At 45.0% G+C, this 23,707-nt stretch overlaps 1 protein-coding gene across 3 annotated transcripts in view; it reads right to left on the bottom strand.

The window, feature by feature from the left end:
- Positions 1 to 23,707, bottom strand: part of NRG2 (neuregulin 2) — a 382,704-nt gene that overhangs the window by 52,966 nt on the left and 306,031 nt on the right. For 2 of the 3 annotated variants that reach the window (XM_065555855.1, XM_065555854.1), the window contains one exon: positions 5,059 to 5,135. In XM_065555855.1, the coding sequence (XP_065411927.1) occupies positions 5,059 to 5,135 (77 nt within the window). Of the gene's footprint in view, positions 1 to 4,731; positions 4,791 to 5,058; positions 5,136 to 23,707 lie in introns of all 3 variants that reach the window. The other variant, XM_065555856.1, reaches the window with a different exon arrangement.

Here is a 23,707-nt window from a genome sequence, read left to right as displayed (position 1 = left end):
ACCCAAGCACAGTATAACTGAAACTGTAGTATGCTTAAAACAAGGATTTAAAACTGTTTTAACATAGTTCTATGCAAGCATATGGGGCTTCATCCAAAGCCCATTGAATTCAGTGGAAAAACCTCCAGTGACTTCAAAGACATTTGGACAAGGCCCATGTTTGGGGCCAAATACAGATGACAACTCTTACTGGTGTCAGTGGGAGGTGGATAATTATATCTGAGGGCAGAATTTGGGCCATACACTGGAGTTTTAAATTTTCTATGGGAAACTATTGTCCCTTGCATTGCAAAAGAGACTTTATAGGTAACATTGAGTCATCATGCTGCAATATTCATCACTTTTTCAGGCTACAGAATGATAGTTCTGTACTGTAAACTTCCAGTCCAGTCATTGTACCACTTATAGTCAAGGGGCTAAAGGGAGAGGGGGAGGTAACTGCGCTATAAGACTATGCAAAGATATAAAAGGATGCTGATATGCATGAGACGAAGACTCTTGACACCTCAAGATACAGCAGGGGCTTAATAAAGAAACACCGAAAAATTACAAACATGGAACACAAATAGTGTAATTCTTTTAAACTTACAGCTTGATTTAGCTATTGTTATGAACAGTGGGATGGGGAGAGAGCAGGCATAATGGGTGGTAAGACTGTGACATTAAAGTCAACTCAGCCAATCAGGAAAGCTAACTTTTCTTCATTTTCACATTACATTTTTATTGGTTAAAATGCTGCCAAAGTCATTCTGTTTTACTGAGGTTTTACACTTTAGGTCATATTTACGCTGTGACCTTCATAGTCCTCTGATTACATCACAGCTATGTGATATGACTTTTAGAAGCTGGCAGAGGATATGATTATTGATAAATGTTTCAACATTCTTGGCTTGCAATCTATATGATGATGATAATATCCATATTGCTGTATATATATTATATACATCTGTAATTATAATTGTGCAGAGACATAATTATACATAAATATGAAGAGTGTGAAATGAAAAATACTTTCACAAGATGATTTGATGATTCATAAACAGTGGAGATAAGCCTAGACTATTTCTTTTCATTTAATAGGACTCTAAAATATCAAAGGTACATCTCTCTTTTATATATTTAATTATATTCGGTATGCATTTTAAATTCATTGTTTATTTTCCTTCAATCTAAATTAAAACTGATTTAAATGTCTTTCTAATGTAGGTCACAGTCTTGTTGGTATCTATACAGCAAACACTTCTATCCCACTTGTTTAAACATGATCAACTTTCGGCGCTCAGGCCCTGATCTTACAATATGTTTCACAAGGTTGGATGTCAGAACCTGTGCAGAGCCCAGGGAAATCAGTAGAGCTCTTCATGGTCACAGGGATCCTAATGGTGCATCCTATGCAGGATCAGGACCTTATTTATTTATTTATCCTTTGATATATCTCAGATTTCTTTTAATCTCAGTAAATCTGTCATTCCTTCCCCTGCCATTTTAACCCTTCGTTTTTGCAAATGCCTCTAAAGATGTTTTGTGGCACCCTGCATGAAAGGTGCTACAATAAATAAAGTAAAACAACAGTTCTAATTTGAGTATTTGTCCTTGTGGCTCCCACATTTGCTACTCATGGGGCACATGCACAACACCACACATGGGAGCCACATGGACAAAACATCTCCAAGGACCCCGGTTCTGTTAAATAAGTAACTATTCTTCATACTTTTTGGTTTTGTTCCAGGATTTCCACACATTTCTGATTATTTTTGCATTACAACAAAAAATAACTAAATGCAGCATTCAGTGTAACCTTCTATGGACAAATCCAGAAATCCTTACTCAAATTTTACTCAGGCAAACACCAGCTGACATCAGTTGCCATTCACCAGCATAAGGGCAAAATCAAACAGAGTTAAGAATCTCCAGATTTCTTCCAATAGTGCTAATTTCAGTGAGTTTCTCTGTACTGACCTGGAAAAAATCCCCCCACCAGCAGATGAAAAACTGAAATAGTATAAGCATGATCCAGAGAAAAACTGAATTTCAATATTTTAACTGTACTGTCACATAACAGCAAATATCATTAGAATTTCTCATGACAACAGCTTCTGGAGGTACTGCAGAAGGACAAAAATTAGCACCAGGGACTTGCAATAGCCACTGAATCACATGATTATAAGAGCAAAGTGGAAAATCTTTCTATGGGGGAGAAATCATCCAATTATTTCAGCTTCTCCATAGCATAGAGTCTGGGAACAGATTCTTCTGACTAGCAGAGAAGAACAAACCTCCAGTGCTATCCGGCAAATAGATGGTATGATCCTGCATCCACTGAGGTCAATGGGAGTTTTACCCGAGCAAGGTCTGAGTAAATTCAGAATATGGACTCCAGGGTTTAGCCCAGCCAGGATGCCGTCATCTTTGCAAAAATTATGACGCCTCTCCCTGACTATCATGGGAGTCACATGGCTGTGGGTGCATCATAGTAAATGTGGCCTGGCCAGGGAGCCCATAGGAGGGAAGAGAGGAGTCCTACCTGAACTATAACTCCCACACATCAATGTGTTACTATCGGGAAATGCTGTTTAATGTTGAACTAGCACAAAATGAAACATTTTGAGTCAGTTCACAAAATGTTCTGATTCAGAAATATCAAAATGTGTCATTTTGATCAAAAATTCTGAAAGAAAATATTGTGCCATTTCCAAATTAATTTTTGTGGAATGTTTTGTTCTGAGCAAAAATTTGATATTTAAACTTTGCATCCCAATTTGGGAAAAAAACAAAATGTTAAAATAGCAAAATTTTCCATGGGACAGAAATCCAATTTTCACTCATCTCTAGCCAAATCCTCATTTACAAAGCCCATTGCATCTTGTTTGTGCATGCAGTAGAAACTATTATAAAGTTACCATTTCCCAGCTGTTACTACATTTATTATCTCTTATCAACTATTATCAGTGATCTAGGAATTTGCAAGGACAGATCGTAGATACCACCGGGTATGTGATGACTGTTGGCAGATAATGACATCTCAATGGTGACCTCTCTGGAGAGTTTCACTTAGAAGGATCTGGTGTTCTTTAGCTATAAGGCTTCCCTTTGATGAAAATTAGGGGCAAATAATAACCGGATGAACTGAGCAAGTTTTAAAAATACATCCTGTGCAATGCCCTAAATCTTTATATATTGTACCTGGTGTACATTTTCCAAAGCGGCGAAACAATGACAAAAGCTAAGGAGAAATATCTGGGCAAACATTTTAGAAGCTCCCAATCCATGTTCACAAACCTCATAAATGCACAAATTCTGAAAGACTGGCTGAGCTGCCAGAACTTGGGACACATCTGTAAGCCAGGTAGCCAGGATCGCATAGAGAGCACACACTTTGTCACTGGACACAACAAATGCTTGCACGTTTTGTTTAACTGAGTGTATGCTGCTAATTAACGGCCTGATTCTGCAACTTTTATTCACTCTGCATAGTACTTACTCACACGAGCAGTCCCATTGAAGTCAAGGGGGCTACTCGCATATGTACTACTCAGTGTAAAGGTTGCATAATTGGCCATTTGAAAAGGCCAACGCCTGTTGTCCTTACCTGGGGCTGGATTCGTAGTTACACTGGTGTAAATCCAGAGCAAGTCCAATGGCTTCAATGGTGTTACTCCTGATTTACACTGAGATCAGAATTTCCCCCTGAGTTTTACACTCCCACTACAAACAGGGACCTAGTAAAAATGAAGAACTCAGTCATCTAAGTCAGGCACTTCCCTGCGTCGGAGGCAGTGTAAGGCTGCCATATCCCATGGGGAGATGTGGGAGGAACTCTGTCTCAGGGAGGGATATCTACGGCTACACCCCTTCAGGAAGTGCACTACCCAGAACTTCTGAAAGGAACAGCCATAATCCAGCCCTTAGAGAAGACTTCAGGGTTTGACCCAAAGCTCACAATGGGTAATCTCAATTTCACAATGAGTGAAGCTTGGCTTAGCTGCTGGAAAAGTAAACAGTCTAGTCTCTGAGAAAATGCAAGGAAATATTGTGAAGGCCAAAAGTATAACTGGGTTCAAAAAATAATTAGATAAGTTCCTGGACGGTAGGTCCATCGATGGCCAAGACTGCCAGGAGCTCAGACTGGATGACAGGGGATGTGTCACTTGATAAATTGACCTGTTCTGTTCATTCCCTCTGAAGCACCTGGCATTGGCCACTGTCAGAAGACAGGATACTGGGCTAGATGGACCACTGGTCTGACCCAGTATGGCCGTTCTTCTGAAGTAATTGGTGGTCTTCAGCCCAACCCTACCTATGATTCCCAAATTGGTACAGAGAAACTCACAGATCCCACTTTCAAAGTTCAGGAAAGGTTTCCTGTGTATTGTGCAAAGCAGTTCCTCATGTGATAATAATGTTAATAGAAGTTTCTTATTACTCAACCTGTTCCCCACAGCACACTTGAAAATCTTTGCTTATTTGGATTTTGCATGAAAAGAGCAAACTGTAAAATCCTACATTAAGTTTGATTACAAGTGAAAGCAAGAACCATTCAAAATGATTGTGAGACAGTGAGGGCTTTCATTTTCCTCTTAGCAGCACTCACTTAGCTCCCACTAATGTCAGCCAGAGCTAGGCGGGCATAAAAAGAGGAGAACGGGGCCCAAAGGAATGGAAGAACCTGCTTTAAAGATGTCACACAGTGCTACGATAATCAGGGAGAAAGAGAAGTAGAAAGAGACATACTGGAGAAGCTGACCATTGCGAAGTGCTCACACCGGTCCCCGGTGAATTCGATCGGACACCTAACGAAAGAAAGAAAACCAGAAAGAGAGAAACAAGATAGCAAAATGATATCAAAGTGGACTGAAATGTGGCCCCTCCTGATGCCACCTCAGATCCCTTCCACGATTCCTATGATTTGCTTTCAGCCTGATCCCTTACCTGTTTCCCTAAACCCTAACCCAAACATTATATCAAAACACACCCCTGGCTAGACCACTCTAAGTCCAGTGCTGTGCTGTGCCCAGGAGATTTAAGTAGTGTGGTGCATTTTTTTGTCTTCAAACATACTTTGCTTAGGATCTGGCATGTACAATCGCAAAGGCAGTTTTTCCAAACATCTCTGTCCGAAGAATCCATTTGGACATCTGGAGGAGGAAAAGGGGACAAATCACAGAACAAATCTGGCAGCATCCTCGAGGCTATGGTTAGAAATAAAAGTGCATAGTGATGAATGGAAAAATAAAGTTAAAAGCTTTATGTACAGTTCCTGCATTCAATCTCTGCTTTGTTTAATCAGGCTTCCTTTATGTTAATATTCTGTTCTTTTCTAATCTCCAGCAGCCAGGTGTCAGCAAACCCATCTTTTCATTCTAGGCCAGCCACCTTCCTACTCACCTGCTGACTGCTAATCACCTCTACCAGCCCGCCACCTGGCAAGAGGGGTAGGCAGGCTCTGTGCTATTGAGCAACCTTCTCGGAGACTAGCGTTAATGTCACTATATACATAGACTGGCAGCAAGTACCACAGGGTGATAGAGCTATTTGGAAGTGGTGCACGGCAAGTGTCCTACTCCATCTAATGCTGTTACTCTCTAGAGGCACTGCAGGAAGCTCCAGCACTCTGCCAGGGGAAACTGTTGTGTTGGGGTTATGGAGAGAGCATTCTAAATGGTTTTCCATGGTAAGGGATAGACAATAAAGCTTCACTGGAAGAAGCCCCTGAGAGTCTGTTCAGTTGCAGGGGTCTCATGACTCCCACAGTCACTATTACTGCACCAGGATGATCTGCAAGCACAGGGCCATATTCAGCCATCAGTTACACAAGTGCAAATCCAGAGGAACTCCACTCCAGTCATTACAGTGTGTAATAGAGTAGAGATTTTGCTTTGTGGCTCAGGCAGCTGCAAACCAGTGAAATGCCTGGACAAGATCCCTGAGTGTGTCTAGTTATTGGGGTTCAGTGTTGCGGGGCAGAGTTACACATGGGAGGCACTGGAACCATGACATTTAGCACCGATGCATGTAGCATGTTGTTGGCAAGGCCAGTCCAAAAGGACGGAAAAGTTGCTTTGTTGGAAGGTTCTTTTAACTTGACCCATAGGAATGAACCTCAAAAAGTTGGAGTTTGGAGGTTTAACCCTGAACAATTCAAATGATTCTCCAAAACCGATGAAGGCTCCTTTCTTCCTCGTTCTCCTTCTCCACCCTTTCTCCTAGCCTAACCAGGTAGTTCCCCAACACTGTCCGTACCTGTCCCTGACCCTCCACTCTCTCTGTCTAACCCACACACCTCTCTCTCTCTGACCCCAAATGAGCTCTCTCATCACCCAACTCCCTCTCCTGGCACAGGCCGCCTACCCTTTGGTGACATCACAATGGCCAGGGTTGCCTCCTATTCAGTCAGCTGGGCTCCGGCTGGCAGCAGTCTTTGTATATTACACACTCTAGAGCTGCAATACTCAGACTGAGGCTTGGGAGCTGCAAGTGGCTCTTTTAATGTGTCTCCCATGGTTCTTTGCGGCACATGATATTAAAACACTGTGTGATTTAATTATTAACCAATCAGGATGCTTTTACTATGTTACTAACCAATTGTAGTTGATAAAATAATTATACTTGGTCAGTCATTTTGCGGTGACAATAATATAGATATAGATATAATAGTAAATGAACCAATGAAGTCACACGACTGTGGCTCTTTTGGGTAATGCTGATCGCTAATTTGGCTCCTGACCCACTGAGGTCTGAGTATCACTACTTTAGAGCCTCCCATTGTCAACCCTTCACCAGAATAGTTTGCCCCGGACTCTCATCCTGTGGAGATCCTAGTACTCATTAGATTGAAAAGAATTGTTGGCCTACAGTGATGGCTAGATCCCTATCAGCCAACAAATCAGAGACCGAGAGATATGTTTCATTTAAGGGAGGAAAGTTGGAAGCTTGAGATTGGGGCTGTTTCCTGTTTCTCTGCCACTCCATTATATATGCCCCATCAAAGTTTCAGTTGTCTTGATATATTTTTAAATGTCTACATTCAACCTGACCTCAAGGATGATTAGATTACGGTCAGCACTTTAGTTCTTATGTGTAATTTTTCTGTGATTCATGGGTAGACCTACTGTCATAATCATAGTAGCATCAGCATTTTTGGCTCACACAGGAAAAGGGAATTAGACACCAAATTCCTCCGCAGCATAACTTTGCTGACTTCACTGAAGTTACACCAGGGATGAGTGTGATCTACTAGCTGCAGAGGGGCATGCTAGTTTTTATATAATGCTGACTGAATTACTGACAGCTCCATACTCCATAGAAAACAGACATCTTCCCTCCGCCAAATTCACACTAGTACTTTCTACCAGTCTACAGATAAATTACAGGAGAGAGGGAAGGAATTGTTTATTTTTTAACCATATGCAACATTTAGCATGATCAAAGCTTTTTAGTTCAAACACATGTTGACAGATTAACTCTGTACTGTTGCTCAAGGGCAAATAGAATTGTTTTTTCTTGCCAAGTGTATGCTTAACGAATACACTATGGATATACAAATAATTCAGTGGCAATTCAGTACAAGAAAAGAAAAGGGCTGCGTTTCAACTTCTTGTGTTTACTTGTTTAAAGTAATACTGTCAAATTGCTTTGGTCCTACATTTACCTGTTTTGAAAAGGAGGGAGGGGTTAGAAAGTGGAATGTTCGCCTGAACGCTTTAGAAATGGAGAGGATGTTGTTTTTTCTTTTTGATTGTAACTTTTCCCTCCCTTGTTGGAAACACAAACATATATGTGCTAGTGCATGAGGAGGGGTCCAGACCTCATTCCCCATCTGTGTGAGGGAGGGCTGTGCAGACTAGGGCTGCATGGTTCCCCATCAGTACTGCAGCGATTACCCAGAAGGGGAATGCAGACACCTCTGAGCTGGAGGACTCCCCTCTAACAGGGCATCCAAAGACAGCTTTCACCCAACCTTGTCCCACTCACTCCTGAATGCGCTGTGTGGCGCTCTGGGGCAGCTGAGAGTCTCACGTTATACATTCAGACTCGGCTAGGAAGCTAGGCAGTTCAGTGTTTGTAACATGCTTTGTGAACCTTAAACTAAAGCCAGTATAGACGTGCAAAATATTATTCATAGATTTTTGGGCCAGAAAGGCCCAACAGATCATCTAGTCTGACTTGTGTAATATAGGTCACCCAGATACCCCTGGCCTGAGCCCATTAACTTGTGATTGACAATCCAGGCTGGTCTTGATTTGAAGACTTCAAGAGATGGAATATTCGCTGCTTTCCTTGGTAGTTTGTTCCAGGGCTGATCACCCTCTGTTAGAAATTCATGCCTTGTTTCTAACTGGAATGTGTTTGGCTTGAACTTCCCGTTCTAGTTTTCTGTGCTAGCTCAATGAGCCCTTTAGTACCCAATATTTGCTCCTTATACACTGTAATCAAGTCAATCTCAATATTCTCTTTGATCAGCTAAACGGACTGAGCTCCCTATTCATTATTGGTTAGGATATTTTTACTATTACTAATGCTATTTTACTATTGCTAATAATTTGCAAATGCTGCTACTAGCCCCTGGCTGGAAAAATCTCCACTTCAATGGGTAAGGCAATCCCACTGTGTCATTGTCTCAGGTTCCCAGAGGAGTCAATTCATAGTCACACAACCTGTTCTGAAAGTGGTGCCATTGGGAGGAATATCATGGCATGTTTGAACATGACGACACTAGACGTAGGCTATGGCTACGCTACAGCTTACGTCAGTATAAGTTATGTTGCTCAGGGGTGTAAATAAACCACCCCCTGAGTGCCGTAAATTACACCGACCTAAGCACCGGTGTGGACAGCGCTATGTCAGCGGGAGAGCTTCTCCTGCCGCCATAGCTAGCGCCGCTCGCGGGGCTTGGAGTAATTAAGCAATGGGAGAGCTCTCTCCGGGTGACTTAGAGCATCTGCAATAGCAGCACTATAGCGGCACAGGTGTATCCGTGCAGCTGCTCCACTGTAAGCTCTGTAGTGTAGCCATGGCCTCCAAAATCTGCTGTCAGGAGCAGCAGAGTCTGCGGTGCCATGTGCCAGTTTAGTTAGGCCAGTGGTGAAATGCCTGACTCCATCGCAGATGTCAGTGTATCTCAATATTCAGACACTTGGAGTCTACATAAAGTATGTCCACAGATGGAGGGCTTTAAACTAGGTTCGACGGGGACAGGTGAGCAAAGCCCACAGGTAAGTGGGGAACATGGAGACCGGGGAGATGGATCGGAAACAAGAGGGAGTGTGGGCTATATTGGCAGAGAGAAAGGAGAATCAGGACAAAACTGGGAGGAAAGACCAAACCAGTATCTTAGATGCCTATATACAAATGCAAGAAGTATGGGGAATAAGCAGGAAGAACTGGAAGTGCTAATAAATAAATACAACTATGACATTGTTGGCATCACTGAAACTTGGTGGGATAATACACATGATTGGAATGTTGGTGTGGATGGGTACAGCTTGATCAGGAAGGATAGACAGGGGAAAAAGGGAGGAGGTGTTGCCTTATATATTAAAAATGTACACACTTGGACTGAGGTAGAGATGGACATAGGAGACGGAAGTGTTGAGAGTCTCTGGGTTAGGCTTAAAGGGGCAAAAAACAAGGGAGATGTCATGCTAGGAGTCTACTACAGGCCACCTAACCAGGTGGAAGAGGTGGATGAGGCTTTTTTCAAGCAACTAACAAAATCATCCAAAGCCCAAGATTTGGTGGTGATGGGGGACTTCAACTATCCGGATATATGTTGGGAAAATAACACAGCGGGGCACAGACTATCCAACAAATTCTTGGACTGCATTGGAGACAACTTTTTATTTCAGAAGGTTGAAAAAGCTACTAGGGGGGAAGCTGTTCTAGACTTGATTTTAACAAATAGGGAGGAACTCGTTGAGAATGTGAAAGTAGAAGGCAGCCTGGGTGAAAGTGATCATGAAATCATAGAGTTTGCAATTCTAAGGAAGGGTAGAAGGGAGAACAGCAAAATAGAGACAATGGATTTCAGGAAGGCAGATTTTGGGAAGCTCAGAGAGCTGATAGGTAAGGTCCCATGGGAATCAAGACTGAGGGGAAAAACAACTGAGGAGAGTTGGCAGTTTTTCAAAGGGACACTATTAAGGGCCCAAAAGCAAGCTATTCCGCTGGTTAGGAAAGATAGAAAATGTGGCAAAAGACCACCTTGGCTTAACCATGAGATCTTGCACGATCTAAAAAATAAAAAGGAGTCATATAAAAAATGGAAACTAGGACAGATTACAAAGGATGAATATAGGCAAACAACACAGGAATGCAGGGGCAAGATTAGAAAGGCAAAGGCACAAAATGAGCTCAAACTAGCTACGGGAATAAAAAGAAACAAAAAGACTTTTTATCAATACATTAGAAGCAAGAGGAAGACCAAAGACAGGGTAGGCCCACTGCTTAGTGAAGAGGGAGAAACAGTAACAGGAAACTTGGAAATGGCAGAGATGCCTAATGACTTCTTTGTTTCGGTCTTCACCGAGAAGTCTGAAGCAATGCCTAACATAGTGAATGCTAATGGGAAGGGGGTAGGTTTAGCGGATAAAATAAAAAAAGAACAAGTTAAAAATCACTTAGAAAAGTTAGATGCCTGCAAGTCACCCGGGCCTGATGAAATGCATCCTAGAATACTCAAGGAGCTAATAGAGGAGGTATCTGAGCCTCTAGCTATTATCTTTGGAAAGTCATGGGAGACGGGAGAGATTCCAGAAGACTGGAAAAGGGCAAATATAGTGCCTATCTATAAAAAGGGAAATAAAAACAACCCAGGTAACTACAGACCAGTTAGTTTAACTTCTGTGCTAGGGAAGATAATGGAGCAAGTAATTAAGGAAATCATCTGCAAACACTTGGAAGGTGGAAAGGTGATAGGGAACAGCCAGCATGGATTTGTGAAGAACAAATCGTGTCAAACCAATCTGATAGCTTTCTTTGATAGGATAACGAGCCTTGTGGATAAGGGTGAAGCGGTGGATGTGGTATACCTAGACTTTAGTAAGGCATTTGATACGGTCTCGCATGATATTCTTATCGATAAACTAGGCAAATACAAATTAGATGGGGCTACTATAAGGTGGGTGCATAACTGGCTGGATAACCGTACTCAGAGAGTTGTTATTAATGGTTCCCAATCCTGCTGGAAAGGCGTAACGAGTGGGGTTCCGCAGGGGTCTGTTTTGGGACCGGCTCTGTTCAATATCTTCATCAACGACTTAGATATTGGCATAGAAAGTACGCTTATTAAGTTTGCGGCTGATACCAAACTGGGAGGGATTGCAACTGCTTTGGAGGACAGGGTCATAATTCAAAATGATCTGGACAAATTGGAGAAATGGTCTGAGTTGAACAGGATGAAGTTTAACAAAGACAAATGCAAAGTGCTCCACTTAGGAAGGAAAAATCAATTTCACACATACAGAATGGGAAAAGACTGTCTAGGAAGGAGTACGGCAGAAAGGGATCTAGGGGTTATAGTGGACCACAAGCTAAATATGAGTCAACAGTGTGATGCTGTTGCAAAAAAACCAAACATGATTCTGGGATGCATTAACAGATGTGTTGTGAGCAAGACACGAGAAGTCATTCTTCCGCTCTACTCTGCTCTGGTTAGGCCTCAGCTGGAGTATTGTGTCCAGTTCTGGGCGCCGCATTTTAAAAAAGATGTGGAGAAATTGGAAAGGGTCCAAAGAAGAGCAACAAGAATGATTAAAGGTCTTGAGAACATGACCTATGAAGGAAGGCTGAAAGAACTGGGTTTGTTTAGTTTGGAGAAGAGAAGACTGAGAGGGGACATGATAGCAGTTTTCAGGTATCTAAAAGGGTGTCATGAGGAGGAGGGAGAGAACTTGTTCACCTTAGCCTCTAAGGATAGAACCAGAAACAATGGGTTTAAACTGCAGCAAGGGAGGTCTAGGTTGGACATTAGGAAAAAGTTCCTAACTGTCAGGGTGGTTAAACACTGGAACAAATTGCCTAGGGAGGTTGTGGAATCTCCGTCTCTGGAGATATTTAAGAGTAGGTTAGATAAATGTCTATCAGGGATGGTCTAGACAGTATTTGGTCCTGCCATGCGGGCAGGGGACTGGACTCGATGACCTCTCGAGGTCCCTTCCAGTCCTATAATCTATGATTCTATGATTCTATGATTCTATGTCCTACTGCCAGAAGCTCCCTAGAACTGGGGGACAGCGGTGCCCTAACCTTGGCCCCACCCCACTGCCACACTCCTTCCCCCTGAGACCCTGCCTCTGCCCCCCCAATGGTTCCCTTTTGCTGCCTTGTAATGCTAACCAGGGAGGATGCCTGGATGAATCCCAGCCCTCTGGATGGCTATGAACTCACCCTTTCATTAAGGGAACTATGGGTAAGTTAATCAGAGCCCCCCACGTAAGACAGAGTTTTGGACTGAATGGCTGGAGGTGGCAGGGATTTGTGGATCACGGGTGGCAATTTTATTTTGTGGAAATGGAACCAGTCTTTGGGTGGGGGGAGGGGAGGAAGCAGACATGTGACTCCTTATGGGGAAGGGAGGGCTGTTAGGGGAGGGAGGAGTGGGGAAGGAGGAGCAAAGGGTGTTGGGGCTGCAGCGAGGGGAGGGAGGTTATGGGGAGGGGCATAAACAGGGATAGATGGTAGGAGAGGCAAGAAAGATTATAGACTCAGGTGTGGGAGGCATGGCAGCCCTCAGCTCTGCCAGTGCAACCCAACCCTCCCTGCATCCCCAGCTCTGCCAGTGCACCCCAACCCCCTGAAACCCCAGCTCTGCCAGTTCACCCCAACCCCCTGCATCCTCAACTCATAGACTCATAGACTCATAGACTTTAAGGTCAGAAGGGACCATTATGATCATCTGGTCTGACCCCCTGCATGCTGCAGGCCATAAAACCGTCCCTACCCCTTCCCTGGACTCTGCTGTTGAAGTCCCCAATCCTGTTTTTAGTGACTTCAATCGGCAGAGACCCTCCTGCTAGAGATCCCTGCCCCATGCTGCGGAGGAAGGCGAAAAACCTCCAGAGGCTCAGCCAATCTGCCCTGGAGGAAAATTCCTTCCCGACCCCAAATATGGCGATCAGTAAGACACCGAGCATATAGGCAAGAGTCTCCAGCCTGACCCCTGTTAGCCATTATACTATTTACCTACCATTGCTTGGTTTTCCTTGACTACTATGTTTTACCATTAAACCATTCCCTCCATAAACTTATCTAACTCTGCCAGTGCACCCCAAGCCCCTGCACCCTCAACTCTGCCAATTCACCCCAACCCCCCTGCACTCCCAGTTCTGCCAGTTCACCCCAACTCTCTGCACCCTCAACTCTGCCAGTTCACCCCAACCCCCCTGCACCCACAGCTCTGCCAGTGCACCCCAACCCCCCTGCACCCTCAACTCTGCCAGTGCACCCCAATGCCCATACCCTCATCTCTGCCACTGCACCCCAACCCCTCTGTACCCCCAGCTCTGTGAGTGCACCCCAATCCCCTGTATCCCCAGCTCTGCCAGTGCACCCCAACCCCCGTGCACCCCTAGCTCTACCAGTGCACCCCAAACCCCTGTACCTCCAGCTCTGCCAGTGCACCCCAATCCTCCATGCACTCCAACTCTCCCAGTGCACCCCAACCCCCATACCCTCAGCTCTGCCAGTAAACCCCAACCCCCCATGCATCACTAGCTCTACCAGTGCACCCCAACACCTTTGCACCACCAGCTCTGCCAGTGCACCCCAACCCCCCTGCAATCGAACACAATTCCACTTTGCTCCAGGCACTGCACGTGAGATGTTTTATAGGAGAAGGGAGGCAATAGAAACGTTTGTATACCAAAGAGTGAAGAGTTCAGGGAGATGCGTTCCCTAATTGTGGTGGAGAGGCCCAGCTATAGTAGTGGGGAGGGGGCCAGGCTGGAGGCGAGGAAACACTCTGAATGGGTCAGGGGCATAGCTTGGGAGGCATACTGAAGCACAACTGGTGGGCACAGATGATGTGTGTGCAGGGTGGGGATGGGGGGAGCTGGCTCAGTATGCTAACTGTGGGACACGATATAAACAATTGCCTAAATGACTACTAACCGAGCTTTTCCTGGACATTTTTCCTAGGAAATTCAATGGCAAAATAATAATAATAATAATAACAATAATGCAGAATTAAGATTGGTTGGTGGTAGGTCATCCCCTTGAAGACTGCTGAGTCAAGCAAAACTTGAACATCTGAAAATGAGGAAATTTCACAGTTAAGGTTATCCGTGCAACCTTAACTCTGCCCTCTTTCAGCAATGCCCCATTACGTGCTGTTAACATGCACACACCTTTACACTGCCAACCCCCCAGTTGCTGAACCTTTGCCTCCTTTTACAACCCATTCATTCTCACCCACCACACACACACAAAAAAAGGGGTGGGGGAGAAGTCAAAAAAGCAAACAGAATGTTGGGAATCATTAAGAAAGGGTTAGATAATAAGACAGAAAATATCATATTGCCTCTATATAAATCCATGGTACATCCACATCTTGAATACTGCATGTGGATGTGGTCACCCCATGTCAAAAAAGATATATTGGAATTGGAAAAGATTCAGAAAAGGGCAAAAAAAAATGATTAGGGATATGGAACAGCTTCCATATGAGGAGAGAGTAATAAGACTGGGCCTTTTCAGCTTGTAAAAGAGATGATTAAGGGGGGATATGATTGAGGTCTATAAAATGATGACTGGTGTGGAGAAAGTAAATAAGGAAGTGTTATTTACTCCGTCTTATAAGTAGGGATGAAATTAATAGGCAGCAGGTTTAAAACAAAGAAAAGGAAGTATTTTTTCACACAACACACAATCAACCTGTGGAACTCTTTGGCAGAGGATGTTGTGAAGGCCAAGACTATAACAGGGTTCAAAAAAGAACTAGATAAGTTCACGGAGGATAGGTCCATCAATGGTTATTAGCCAGGATGGGCAGGGATGGTGTCCCTAGCCTCTGTTTGCCAGAAGCTGGGAATGGGCAACAGGGGATGGATCACTTGATGATACCTGTTCTGTTCATTCCCTCTGGGGCAACTGGCATTGGCCACTGTCAGAAGACAAGATACTGGGCTAGATGACCTTTGGTCTGGCCCAGTATGGCCGTTCTTATGTTATGTAAGTTGCCCACGCCATCTTCCCTCTACTGTCTTCAAGTGAAGTGTTTCTTAAACTGTATACATATGGCATTTCTTCTGGGGAATTGGTGTGTGACAGTGTACGCCAGGATCTGGAACCTCCTGAATTATACAGTCCACAGGGCCAGTGTGAGCGGGTGCTATGTGCATATTAAGACACTGCTTGAAGAGGGCAGAGGGAAGGTGGCATGGGCAACTTTTTTTTCTTTTTGTCCTTTAACAGTGTTCAATAGAATCCTGTGGGTCAGAGTGAGTGGGCTATAAAAGGATGTGAAGAGCTTGTACGTTTCAGCAATGGGGCATGGGCAGACAAAAGGTGTGTGTGTTAACAGGGCGTACTGGGACTGTGCTGAAAAAGGGCAGAGTTAAGGTTGCATGGGTAACCTTAACTGTGCATTTCCTGGTTTTCAGATGTTCGAATTTTACTGAACTCAGCATTCTGCAAGGGGATGACCCACCTCCAAGCAAGCTTCACTCTGTGTTAACAGTTTTTTGCCACTGAATTTAAAATTTATTTTGTGATAGCACCTAAAGTCCTCACATAGGCTGGGATCCACTGTGTTAGGCAATCACTATACAAACATACAGTAGAACCTCAAAGATACGAACACCAGAGTTATGGACTTACCGGTCAACCGGATGCCATGTGAAACCAGTAGTTATTCATCAGGCAGCAGCAGACACAAAAAAAAACAAAAAGCAAACACTGTACTGCCTTGGGGCTTTAACCCTGGGGCTCATGGCTTCAGCCATGGGATATTGGGGCGGTTAGGGCTCCAGGTGGAGGGGGCTCGGGACATCTGACTCTTGGGCTTTAGACCCGGGGGAGCGCTGGAGCTCAGGGCTTCAGCCTCACAACTCCATTCCTGGCTTCAGCCCCGTGGGGATCATCAGGGCTCGGGGATTCAGCCCCATGACTCCGTTCTTGGCTTCAGCTCCACGGGGGTCACTGGGGCTCGGGGCTTTAGCTACAAGAGGAGCACCGGTTTCTGGCCCCTAGGGGTTCCCCCCCCCATACCTAGAGCGGGAGTTCCTGAAACCAGGAGCGGAGTGGTGGGGAGCCCCGAGCCCCAGCCCCCCCTCCCACCCCCCACGAGGCTAAAGCCAGGAGTGGAGCCATGAGGCTGAAGCTCCAAGCCTCAGAACTCCCCCCAGGTCTAAAGCCCTGATCCCTGGTGCTCTCGTGGGGCAAAAGCCTGGAGCCCCCCACCCAGAGCTCCAGTGGCCCCTAGGTTCAGAAGCCCCAACCCCCCCACCACCTGGAACTGTGACCCCACCCTACCCTGAAACTGCAGTCCCAACTCCCCCATGGCTGAAGTCCGTAATGTCTTGTTCAAGGTTATAGAACATTTCAGAGTTACAAACAACCTCCATTCCCGAGGTGTCCGTAACTCTGAGATTCTACTGTATAAAAAAAGAAAGTCACCGCCCCAGAGAATTCAAAGTCTGCCAAGCCTATTTGCAGGTAGTGGGCCAGAACTACAACATTATTGTATTTGCAGCCCACTCAGGAAAGATTGAAAAATGAGAGGAGAGGGGCAGAGGGAATAAATCCCAGCAGAAGAAACTGGCGAGAAATTAAGCAGCAAAATAAATATATAGCGTCTGTGAAAAAAGATACATGGGGAAATTCTAATGCAATAACAGCTACTGTATACACCATCTCCAGGTCTCACTGCTAAGAGCCTAGCAGTCGAGGGCAGAAAGAACCTTCCATGCATAATGTGGTACATACCCCGGGCTCCCCATTGTGTAGAAAAATGTCGGCTTTTATTTTTTACTTATATTGAATCATTGTTGGAAAAATACCAGGTTTGAAGCAATAGGACAGAAAAACTTGTGAACCTGAGCAAGTTTTGTGACTGCCAAAATTAGTTTGCATGATCACAAAACCTCCACCTTCTCAAGGTTTACCCATCCTTAATACAATCGCACAGCTGAGCCTCGGCTGGCTGTGGCAATCTACTGAGACACCATCACACCACACGCATTCTGCATTCATTAGCTCATTGATTTTAGAGGTGAGCTTCCTGAGCTATAAGGCTGCACCTGGAAAGTGTGAAGTATCTGACACCATCTCCAGCCAGGGCTCCCTTTGTTACCTGAGTCCCTGCTGCACTAAATGTATGAAGAGGGATATCATTTCCTTAGTATTGTCCTCCAACAGGTTACAGCCCAGATTCTCCAACCTTTGAAGATATGGGCCTGCAGATCTGACTGGAAACACAGCATAAATGTTTAACAGGGAGGGTAATTAACCCTTGGAACAATTAGGAAGGGTCAAAGTGGATTCTCCATCACTGACAATTTTTAAATCAAGATTGGATGCTCTGCTAAAACACATGCTCTAGGGATTATTCCGGGGCAGGTCTCTGGCCTGTGTTATACAGGGGGTCAGACTAGATGGTCCCAATGGTCCCGTCTGGCCTTGGAATCTAGGAATCCAGGAAGTATACCGCAGAACAATGAGAAACGTGGTGTCTCTCGCTCCACGTGGCAGGAGGGGGTGAGATGGGAAGCAGCGTGCTCTTTCCCTGGGATCCAGCACATGCTGCAGGGATTTGGTAACCTCTGGGGTCCGGGCATTGTTAGTGACAAAGCATGTTGTCTTACATACAGAACGCGCAGAATGCTGACATTCCAGAAGGCTGCCATTGCTGTGTGCATGTGACCAGCCTTCAGCTGGGCTTTACCTGCAAAGCCTTTGCTGGCTGTCCCAGGTCTCTCTCAGAGCTGGGTGCACCCCATTAAGTTCCAAAGCTCCTGCGTGGCCCATCTCGGGGGTAGGGTCTTTCCACAACTAGCATCTCCCTCGTTCCCAATCTTACTCTCAGCTGTGGGCTGGTACCACTGCAGGCCCCGCATGGCAGGGGGTAGGCACAGGCCACCCTCAGCTGCACCAACCTGTGGGGAGCACAATGTCTTGTCCCACTCCCTGGTCCACCTGGGGAGCACTCAGGGGCCACCATCTTTTAACTCAATTCCCTCTCTGTGCCTGGCCAGCTCCATGTGCCTGTTTGGTAGGGGATTGGCGTCATTGGCCTGTCTCTGCCCTTTCCCCTTCGGCGTGATCTGCACCCCCACAGGCTGACGAGAGAGGACCTCTATGCTCCCCCAAACAGTAGGACTACCACCGTCCTTGTCCCTCATTCAGAGCATACATTGGGGGAGGGAAGGCCCCTTGCATACCCACATGGAGTGAGGGACCGTCTGGTCCCTGTTTCAAAGCAGATACAACTAATCTCTGCACACTGCTATAACATGGCTCTGAGAGGGATCTTTATGGGCTTGTCTACACATAAAATGCTACAGCTGCAGCACTTCAGTGTAGACCTACCTGCACCAATGGGAGGGGTGCTCCCATCGGTGTAGATAATTCACCTCCTTGAAAGGCGGAAGAATTCTTCCAGCAGCCTAGTGCCGTCTACACTAAGGTTAGGGCGTATGGCTGCCTCTCTCAGGGGGGTGGATTTTTCACACATCTGAGAGATGTAGCTATGGCGATGGAAGTTCCCAGTGCAGACCAGCCCTGTGTGTCAGTTTTCCCTGCCCACTTTCAGGTGATACCAGCCTCTAACAACTGGCACATTCCCTTTGCTCTCTGCATTGTTTCTTTAATTAAGATCACAATACCCATTTGGGAAACTCCTCAGAATAGAACGTAATCTGTCACTAAGAAGAGCATGAAAATGAAGGTGGTTTAATTTACGAGGATATGGAGAAAATGTAGCAAAAGGACACCTGGCACTTAAATAAGTGAATGGAGAATTGTTTCAGGCATGCTGCTTAGTTGTGCAGAGGGCTGAAAAAGAGCATTGTTCTGTCATTATCCCCCAACCAGTCCCAGAGAATCATGCACTGAGTGCACCGACAGGCTGTGCTCCACAAAACAGCCGCCAAGAAGAGGAGAAAGCAGTGCGAGCAAATGCCAAGGCCTTATCCAGGCACCTGCTGTACAGTAAGGGCCGAACTGCAACTGGCCCACTTCCATGCCTACTGAAGACAACGGCACAGCTCCCATTGGCTTCAGCTGCAGCAGGATAGAGTTCAGGCTGTTTCTTAAAAAGGGTTTTACAGAATCTGTTGCTCATTAACCAGGTTCCCCGGGAGCACGACGGGACGGGTGGGGAGCGGAACATACCCCGCAGCGTCAGGAACCTCAGCAAAAGAACCGAAAAGTGTAACTGCCCCAAATCAGCCTGGACACAGCGACATTTCATCTTACTGTTGACTTTTTGCATGGTAGACAGTCCAGGACTGGCTGGGTAAGGGATTTGGCATGGGAGATGGGGATTTTCACCTCTAGCTCACCAGTTTCTACCCAGCCCAGATTAGCATCCAATGGCTATTTGGTGACCTATGTGATATGAGGTAGTGGGCATCAGTCCCGTTCCTAGTGGATGTGTGGCCACATAGGTATATGTGTCCACTCTAGGCATCCTTGGTCCTGCCTCAGCTCCGGGGGCTGGAGCCCCGGTCTCCTCTGAAGGTTCCTTCCAGCCCTATGTTTCTAGGATTCCATAACCAAACCACCACTGCTAGGACTACTGGCCCCCTGGTCAGCAGAGAAGCCATGCACAGCGTAGGAAAGAGACTGAATCCTATAGCTGGCCGAATTATTCATTGCAAATAAATTATCCAAATAATTTAGTCCTTCTATCTGTTTGCAAATTGTTCACAAACAGACCCTGAACTCTGCCAATGTATTTATTGTTCTTGCCGTGCATGTCAATTATCACCTTATTGACTGTTTGCAACCTGGTCATTTCACCTTTTCACTGCTTGTTGTTTGTGGTATGTGACTGGTCAGCTACATCACATGGCATTGCCTCTGTGCCCCTCCCCCCCCCCCCAATGGGATGATTGAAGCTTTTTAAAATAGGGGAATAATGAAAAATAAATGGGCACCATAATTTGCATGCCTGGGGTGGAGGGAGGATGTTGTAGCTATAACTGTGTCATTGTGGATTTTATAAATCTGACCCTGGACTCAGGGATATTGAGAGAAACACTTAATAAATCAAAAATAAATAAAATATAAATAAAATATTAGTTGCTCCTGAAGCTCTGAGGTAGGAATTGTTGGAGAAGCAGCAGCAGAATACAGAACAGGGTGCTGAGAAAGAAACAAATCAGTGATTGCAGAGAAAGGGGAGCACTTGAGCGAAGACTAACTAAAGGAGGCTCATGTCACTTTTCCAGCAGAGGACAACTTATCATTTTCTTGTCCCAGTCACATTATTAAGTTGATTGAGAAGCACTCCATGGATCCTGACACTGTGAAGAAGATGAACTGTAGATACTAAGCAAGGCAGCTGTGATGGTGGGGAGACCTTGGATGCAAAATATCAGCTTGACACAGCAAAGGTGGTACTACGCATAAGGGCTGGGGGTGTCCATGAAATGTTGCAAAATTCTGTGGATTTTTTTCTCCCATAGTGTGTGGATTTATTAGGAAAATATAAATGGGAATCTGTGGAATTTTGAAGCAACCTGACTCATAAAACATGGAAAATGCTTGTTTTTTTTAGCAAATTATTTATGTACATTTTTGAGTAGTTTTCAATCAAATTGACTATTTATGTCACACACTTCCCTCTTTTTAAAATCTTTCCCCACCTCTGACATCTTTCATTTTCAGCTTGTGATTGTCCAAACCTCTAGACCTTTCCTCTCCCATAATCCTATGCTCAGGGCCAAAACAAAGGTTAGAATGTTCATTTATTGGCATCTTTAAATCTTGCAAGCTGATTCTTGAAAAAATGATCTTTCATAATTTTGGTTCTGTAAGGCAATTGATGGTTTCTGGTCCCATGTAATTTAGAAGCTGAGCACCAAGTCCTTGCCCATGTTTCAGTCCCTTTCTACAACACTACTAACTAGAGCTGGGTAAAAAAAAATTGGATTAAATTATTTCCTTGCCAAAAAAAAATGCAGATTCAGGTTGATCAAAACATTTAGTGCATCTGTATCAAATTCAATGAATTGCTTCAGATGAAAAAAATGCAAAAAAGGCAAAACGTTTTGTTTAGCAACAGTTAGACCTTTCCCTTAGAAACAACTTTTTTTAAATTTTACACAAAAGCAAAACAAAATATTTCGTTCCACCCAACACGAAATTCAATCAACTTGTTTGGTTCCCAAAACATTTGTTTTTACATTTCATTTTAGGTCAACCTGAAACAAGTTTTTTGGTTGTTTGTTTTTCAATCTTTCAGTCTGGCCACTAAACTGTAAAACTGGTTATTTGCACAACTGTATTGATGATGTTGAAAGGTCATAAAACTGCCTTAACTGGGCAGCTGAGTACTCCACCTTAGGGGAATCCTGGCTTAGTGTAACCCTCCAACCCACAGCAGAGGGTGCATGCCAGTACATGGAAAGGTAATAGAGTTGCCTGGTGCCGAGTTTTTGACCAGAAAGTCTGGTCAAAAAGGGGCTCCGACAGCGTCCGGTCAGATCTACTGACCGGACACCCAAAGTCTGGTTCCTGTGGGCGGGGGAGGCGGTGGGTCATCACCTGCTGCAGCCCCCGCTCAGCCAGGGCCACCGCCTATCTGCATTGGGCGGCTGCAGCTCCCAGCCTCAGCTCCACAGGCGAGTCCTTCCTGACCCGGGTGGCGAGGTGGGAGGGGAAAAGCAGTAAGCGACAGGAGGGAAGAGGCGTGGATGGAGTGCGTGGCCTCGGGGGGGAAGAGGCAGGGTGGGGCCTCATGTGAAGCGTCAGCAGGGTTGGGGCTTTGTGGGGGAATAGGCAGGGCAGGGGTGGGGCCTCAGGGAGAAGAGGCAGGCCGGGGCAGGTTCCGGCACTCCTGCTGGAGTGTCTGGTCTTCAATTATTACCAAGTTGGCAATCCTAAAGGGTAAGAGAGCATGGGTGGTGCACTATTGTGCATTGGTGATCCCCAAGTGGTGCAATGGAGTCTAAGGATCTGCTAGCCAACCCTCAATTTGAGCAACCCTAAGGCTGCTCTAGCTTGTGCCAAGGAGCTGAAGCGCCCCATGGCTGTCCCCAAGACCACGGGAGTGCATGAATGGTGCACAGCCACCTTTGACCTCTCCCCTCTCATGTACTCAGCTAAGCACAGCTCATCAATACCCAGTGACCATGTTCCAGCCCAGCAGCTGATGTGTGCTGGGATCCTCTAGCTGAGGCTGGAGATTTGTCTGACCGACTGCAGATGTTCTTAAGGACTCTGGAATTGAGTTTGAGGATTATTTTTACCTTTGGGGGAAGCTATAAGGCCCACTTCTAAGACTTTTCCTAGCAGGATCATCTGGGGCTTGAACTATGATTCTTCCCACCCCCACTTCCCCCAGGGTCAGAGGCTCTTCATTTTATTAGTGCTGTTGGGTCAATATATATATATTGAAAATGAAGGTGGATATATATATATATATATATATATATATATAGTGCTATAGTCCTTTTTAGTTTATATGCCTACAGGCTGCAATATACCTGGGGCCTGTCACACCTCTCTAAGGTTTAATTTCAGGTGGTCTGTTTGCAGATTCAGGATGGCGGCACTGCCTGGGGCATAAGCAGGTTTTCTTTGCAACCAAAATGTGTAGATGTTTTTATTTTTTTTTTTTTTTTTACATAGAATCATAGAATCTCAGGGTTGGAAGGGACCTCAGGAGGTCATCTAGTCCAACCCCCTGCTCAAAGCAGGACCAATCCCCAGACAAATTTTTGCCCCAGATAAATTATGCAAACACTCTGCAAAGACTCAAAAATTTATGGAGAGGTCTGCCACAGATTAGAAATTCCAGGGCATGTATTTCCAGTAACCCAAGTCTAGATTCCCCTCCCCCGCTCCCCCCAATGTTGAACTGTACTGAAATGTGGTTTTCCAGGCAAAAATTTCACTGCATTTTCCTCCCCAGGTTTTTGGTGGCTGGAAGGAGCAATTTGCTGATGACCCTGCTACAAAAGTTCAATCAAAAACATGGGCCACTCTCTCTTTCATATGGAAAATATCTGCACCATCTCAGGCATGAAGCCACTTCAGGAGAGGAATTAATTTCAGATGCCTACTGGCTCTTTTGCAGAGATAACATCCACAGAAAGACTCGCCTGTGTTTGTGGACCACTCTAAATAATTAAATATGTTCCAGTAAGGTGACTAAGGAGATAAAAACACATGGTGGACAAGCGGAATGTTCCCAAGTCATATTTCCTCACTGTTGAATCTCAGACAGGGAATATTGAAAAAGCTGATAACACCATGCTGGTGTAGGAGCCAGAATCTGCTTTCCGGACTGCTAAGGGAAAATAATACAGCCCAGAAGAAGGTCTTAGAATCCAAACATTGGATTCATTGCCAGCGATAAAGAGGAACAAAGACCGGGTTTGAAACGAGGTTTTTATCAACACTGTTTTCACTGCATTGCCTGGTATGTTTTCTGGAGAGGCGGGCCCAATCCACAACATTTACCACTCTAAAGTCTTTGTGTTTTCCCATCTGGGGTTTTAATTCTGGTGCATTTTTTAATGTTAGACAATGTTAATTTTTACAT

The sequence above is a fragment of the Chrysemys picta genome, chromosome 8, assembly GCF_011386835.1.
Source record: "Chrysemys picta bellii isolate R12L10 chromosome 8, ASM1138683v2, whole genome shotgun sequence".
NCBI lineage: Eukaryota > Metazoa > Chordata > Testudines > Emydidae > Chrysemys > Chrysemys picta.
This window is presented reverse-complemented; position numbering and strand designations above follow the sequence as displayed.